The 6000-nt window shown below is 42.0% G+C and overlaps 2 protein-coding genes across 3 annotated transcripts in view; one reads left to right on the top strand and one right to left on the bottom strand.

Annotated features, from left to right (window-relative positions):
- The window catches only part of YARS1 (tyrosyl-tRNA synthetase 1), a 38289-nt gene that overhangs the window by 1365 nt on the left and 30924 nt on the right, over window positions 1-6000 (top strand). Inside the window, exons 2-3 of the mRNA XM_059377131.1 lie at window positions 1969-2115; window positions 2258-2433. Of these exons, the coding sequence (XP_059233114.1) occupies window positions 1969-2115; window positions 2258-2433 (323 nt within the window). The remainder of the gene's footprint in view (window positions 1-1968; window positions 2116-2257; window positions 2434-6000) is intronic.
- S100PBP (S100P binding protein) overlaps window positions 1-6000 on the bottom strand; it is a 55177-nt gene that overhangs the window by 41771 nt on the left and 7406 nt on the right. The window lies entirely within an intron of this gene.

Here is a 6000-nt window from a genome sequence, read left to right as displayed (position 1 = left end):
TTGTTTTGTTTTGTTTTGTTTTGTTTTGAGATACAATTCACATGCCAAAAAAATCCATCCTTTTAAAGTGTACATTTTGGTGGGTTTTAGTATAGCCCCAAGATTGTATAATTAGTATCACTTTCTGATTCCACATTTTCATCACCAAAATAAAACCTGTAACCATTGGCAGTCACTTCTCATTTCCCCACTCCTGGCAGCCCTGGGGAAACACTGATCTACTTGCTGTCTTTAATTTGCGTATTCTGGGCATTTCTTATAAGCGGAAGCATGTAATACGTGGCTTTTTATGTCTCGTTTCTTTCATTTAGCATGTTTTTAGGGTTTATCCATGTCGTCACACCCATCAGAACTTTATTCCTTATTATGGCTGAAAAATATTCATGATTATACGGATATATCACATTTTGTTTCTCTTTTCATCAGTTGGTGGACATTTGGGTTCTTTCCACTCATAACTTGATCTTAACCAGTAATTTTTGCATGGTTCCTCTTAGATTCTTTGTCCTGTCTCTTTCCACAAAATAATGCTGTTTGGGGACAAAGGATACACAAAGCTAATGGCACTGACTCACTTAGGTTTTAAAGGATAAGTGATAAGGACCTTTCCTTGGGTGGCAAGAGCTCTCCTAAGTTCCAAATAGTCAGGGGCTAGAAGGGTACCGGATCCAGCTGCCAGCTCCCTTGAAACATAGGATTTTAATAAGTCTGCTAATAGGTGATTCAAACCAGCAAAACAGTTTTTGTCTTTCATGGCTTCTGACTGCCTTCCCAAACCATTACTTGAGTGCTCGCTTCGGCAGCACATATACCAAACCATTACTTGAAAGAATCACTAAAATCTCTTTTGTTATCAGCATACTGATCTATTAGGATTTTTCTAATATTGTCTTAAGGCAAAATAAACCATTAAAGTATTAAATAGGTGAATGAGTCAATCAAGTTTTGTGTTTTAGAGATCTCTCTGGCTGCCTTCTGGAACATGGACTGGAGGGAGCAAGAATAGATACAGGAGTCCTGCTAGAAGGCTATTACAGTAGTCCTGGTGTGATCTGATGGTGGCCTAGGCTAGTGTGGTGGTATGGAGGCAGAGAGAAGGAGGAGGATTTAGGAGCTTTGGGGTAACTTAGGCAACTTGGTGAATGATAGTACCATTTACTGCACTGGAGTGAAACTATGAGTGAAAAAGATGGGTGGGGAGCAAGGTGGGAAGGTGAGAGCACAAGGTTAATTTTGGACATGTTGAGTCTGAGTTTATTGGGTTGATAACAAGTACACTGTTCCATATATGGGTGTGAGCAGTAGATTTGGTAGTTAATTAGCTTATAAATAGTAAGTGAAGCATCTTAAAAGGAATACTTAGGGAACATGTAGAGTAAGAAAAGAAGAGATAGGGCTGCAAAGATTGCTAATATTTAATGATTAGCAAGAAGAACAGCTGTAGAGAAATCTGAGCCAGCAGCCAGAGAAGTAGGAGGAAAACTAAGAAAATAGAAAAGTGAAGGACCAAAAGAAGAGAGTGTTTCAGGAATAGAGTGAGGACTAAAAAAATTTCATTGAATTTAGTAACAATGGGAGTCATCCATGATCTTAGCTAGAGCATTTTCAGTGGTGTGATGCTTCATGGAATTCAGCTGGAATGGGAGGTGAGAAATAAAGACCAGAAGAGACAAATGTTTCAAGAAGTTGGCTCTGAAAGGAAGGAACGTGAGTTAGAGTAGATGGAGGAGAAGGTGCGAGTAGGGACATGTCCCATTCCCTAACAGCAGTGGCATTTCACTGGAGTAGTGCTAGCAACGGCACCAGCTTAGGTTGGCTCTCATTCAGCACTGAGAGCACGGCTGGACCTCCCTGCAGGCTCTGGGCCTAGACCCCCAGTGACGTGTGCTTTTGTTTTCCTTGTCACAGGGTAAAGGATGAGCAAGGTGGGGCACCAGCATTAAACCAGCTCTTCTGCTTCCACAACAGGAGGTTCTGGGGGAAGAGAAGCTGAAGGAGATACTCAAGGAGCGGGAACTTAAAGTTTACTGGGGAACAGCAACCACAGGCAAGCCACATGTGGCTTACTTCGTGCCTATGTCTAAGATTGCAGACTTCCTAAAAGCAGGATGCGAGGTAAGAAGTAATATTTTGTAAACCAATCAGTTCCTTGGGGAATGGCCCAAAAAGAGGTTTAATAAGGGCAGGGCAGAGAGGGGGATTTGGAGGTACTTGGACAAAATTGACATTGTGGTGGCCCCTTATCTCTTATGTCCAGGTAACGATTCTGTTTGCGGACCTTCACGCATACCTGGATAACATGAAAGCTCCATGGGAACTTCTAGAACTCCGAACCAGCTACTATGAGAATGTGATCAAGGCAATGCTAGAGAGCATTGGTGTACCCTTAGAAAAGCTCAAGTTCGTCAAAGGCACTGATTACCAACTCAGCAAGTAAGTTCTAGATCATCCACCCTCCTTGTGGCTCTCATGCTTCTAGCTAATTACAGGTCTGTGGAGTGTAGGCACTCTTTAAGTTTGGATTAGAAGCCATTAAATAATTTTTACTCTTTGTCCTTTCAAGTCATCCATCAAAAATGTACTTAATGCCTGTGTGCTGTCCACTTTGCTGGAGGTGTGACTGTAACCAAAACAGAGTCCTTGGCCTTGCAGAGCTCAAAGCGTACGGGAGAGTGATAATCAGCAATTCAGGCTCCCTTTTTCCTTCTGGCCTCAGCAAATCATGATTAGAGAAAGGTGAAAGAAAAATATTTCACTTGTTTCTCACCTCCCCAACAATTTTTTTTAAAGATTTTCTTTCTTGATGGCCTGGGTGGCTCAGCGGGTTAAGCCTCTGCCTTCGGCTCAGGTCATGATCTCAGGATCCTGGGATCGAGCTCTGCATCAGGCTGTCTGCTCAGCAGGAAACCTGCTTCTCCCCACCTCTCTCTCTGCCTGCCTTTCTGTGTACTTGTGATCACTATCTATCAAATTAATAAATAAAATCTTTTTTTAAAAAAAAAGTTTTCTTTTTTTTTAAGGATTTTTTAAATTATTTGACACAGAGAGAGAGATATCACAAGTAGGCAGAGAGAGACAGGGAAAGCAGACTCTCTGCTGAGGAGAGAGCCCAATGAGAGGCTCGATCCCAGGACCCCAAGATCATAACCTGAGCCGAAGGCAGAGGCTTAACCCATTGAGCCACCCAGGCACCCCACATTTTATTTTTTTGACAGGGAGCAGCAGGTAGGGGAAGAGGGAGAAGCAGGTCCCCCACTGAGCAAGGAGCCCAGTGTGGGGCTCAGTCCCAGGACCCTGGGATCATGACCTGAGCTAAAGGCAGACACCCAACTGACTGAGCCACCCAGGCATCCCCTCCCCAACAATTTTTATTGCTTCATATCTTTATCAATTTTAAACATATTTGTAATATTAGCATAGGTATGATTTTGTGTTCTAATTTTTTTTTTTAAAGATTTTATTTATTTGGGGTGCCTGGGTGACTCAGTGAGTTAAATAAAGCCTCTGCCTTCGGCTCAGGTCATGATCTCAGGGTCCTGGGATCAAGCCCCATGTCAGGCTCTCTGCTCAGCAGGGAGCCTGCTTCCCCTTCTCTCTGCCTGCCTCTCTGCCTACTTATGATCTGTCAAATAAATAAATAGAATCTTTAAAAAAAAAAAAAAAAAGATTTTATTTATTTATTTGACCGAGAGAGGAGGGAACGCAAGCAGGGGGATTGGGAGAGGGAGAAGCAGGCTTCCTGCTGAGCAGGGAGCCCAATGTAGATCTCATTCCCAGGATCCAAGGACCACAACCTGAGCCGAAGGCAGATGCCCAATGACTGAGCAACCCAGGTGGCTCTAATTTTCTTCTTTTAAACTTCCGTTATTTCCTAAGTAATTCCTCCATGCTGCCTCATGATTTTTAAAACCTCAATTAAGCCGAGTATCATTCTACTGGTCATTTTTTTATTTAAACCCTTAGAACAACTTTTTAAGGTAAGCTTTGGTGTGTCCTGTTTCACAGATAAGGAAACAGATTCCTTTCTCAAGTTCACACTTGCTATAAGTACAAGAGCCAGGATGTAAACCCAGATTTCTTGCTTACAAATTCATTTTTCTTTTTACTTCATTGATCATAATTTTCTCTTTTTTTTAAGATTTTATTTATTTATTTGAGAGAGAGAACACACACACACACACACGTGAGTTGGGGGAGGGACAGAGGGAGAGGGAGGGACTAGGAGACTCCACGTTTAGAGTAGAGCTCAACTCAGAATCTATCCCACGACCCCCAAGATCATGACCTGAGCCAATACCTAGAGGTGGACAATTAACTGACTGGGCCACCCAAGCGTCCCAGTTGTAATTTTCTTTAGCATTCCTCACTGTTGAACATTTAAGAGTTTTGGTTTTTTTTTTTAAAGATTTTATTTATTTATTTGACAGAGATCACAAGTAGGTAGAGAGACAGGCAGGGGGGGAAGCGGGCTCCCTGCCAAGCAGAGAGCCCAATGTGGGGCTCTCTGGGATCATGACCTGAGCCGAAAGCAGAGGCTTTAACCCACTGAACCACCCAGATGCCCCACATTTAAGAGTTTTAAATAAAGCACATAACTTTCTTATGTAAACTAAACAGACATTTGAATCCTCAGCCTCAGTAGAGTGCCTACCATTTCATTTATTTTTACATTCTACAGATATTTACAGAGCACTTATTAGATGATAACCACTGTTGTAGGTCCTGAGTTTACAAAAATACCCATCCTCGTGGGGCTTACATTTCAGCAAGGAAATATAGTCAAAGGAAACAAATGAAAAAGTAATGTGTATGAACTGTGTGGCTAGAAAAGACCTCTGATAAGAAGACATTAGACTGAGACCTGAAGAAGGTGAGGGAGTGAGTCATGCAAACACTTTCTGAATTCTTCTTTTTTTTTTTTTTTTAATTTTATTTATTTATTTGACAGACAGAGATCACAAGTAGGCAGAGAGGTAGACAGAGAGGGGAGGGAGAAGCAGGCTCCCTCCTGAGCAGAGAGCCTGATGTGGGGCTTGATCCCAGGACCCCCGGATCATGACCTGAGCCAATGGCAGAGACTTTAACCCATTGAGCCACCCAGGCACCCCGTCAGTCCATATATATTCTTACCATATGTCAGACTCTGTTCTAGGTACCAGGATTATAACAGTGAATGACTCAGTGAAAGTTTTTATTCTCCCAAAACTGAACAGAATTTGCGGTTTGGGAAGATAAGATACATAAATAAAGCTGCCTTGCTTCAAAGTCACTTGATCTTTTTATATGTACAAAAGTGACTTGAAAGGAAGATGGCTTTGTATGTATATGTTTTGATGCACTTCCTCTGTTCCAGACAACACAGTGATAGATAAAAACATAAAAAACTGGACGACATAGCCAGATTTAAAGACAAGGTAAACATTTCTGTGGTAAGAAAAGAGAATTGAAATGCAAATGGGTGAGTTGGACTGAAGTTACAGGTTTGCTGGGCTCCAGTCAGAATGCAGACAGTGGGGACAAACCAGGGTTACTGCTTAACCCCAGAGTGTAAAGTAGGGCTTTTACCCCTTAACCATTCCCATCACTACCCCTCAAGGAAAGTAGAGCCAGGGAGTAGGGGCGTTATTAGTTATCTGCCTGGGTCATTAGGGGCTTTTGTCAAGCTTCAGGCCTATGGAGACTCAACTGTATGCATACCAAGAATTAAACCAAGTTGCCCACCATTTATGAGTGTTACAGACATGATATTCTCTAAAAGACATAAGCTCTAACATTCCAAGGAATGGCGTCCATTTTTAAAAAGGAAATGATAAAACAGAGAGAGGCAGAAATGAAACATAAATCTATAGAAATAAGAATCGTTTAGAAACCTTGGAAACGTAAAAATCAGTCATGAAACCCAAACCAAACCAAACCAAACCAAACAACCCCACAGGGGCACCTTGCTAGCTTGGTTGGAAGAGCTCACGACTCTTGATTTCAGGATTGTGAGTTTGAGCC

Source organism: Mustela nigripes, chromosome 14, assembly GCF_022355385.1.
Source record: "Mustela nigripes isolate SB6536 chromosome 14, MUSNIG.SB6536, whole genome shotgun sequence".
Classification (NCBI taxonomy): Eukaryota; Metazoa; Chordata; class Mammalia; order Carnivora; family Mustelidae; genus Mustela; species Mustela nigripes.
The sequence above is the reverse complement of the archived record's forward strand: the minus strand, read 5'-3'. Positions and strand labels throughout refer to the sequence as shown.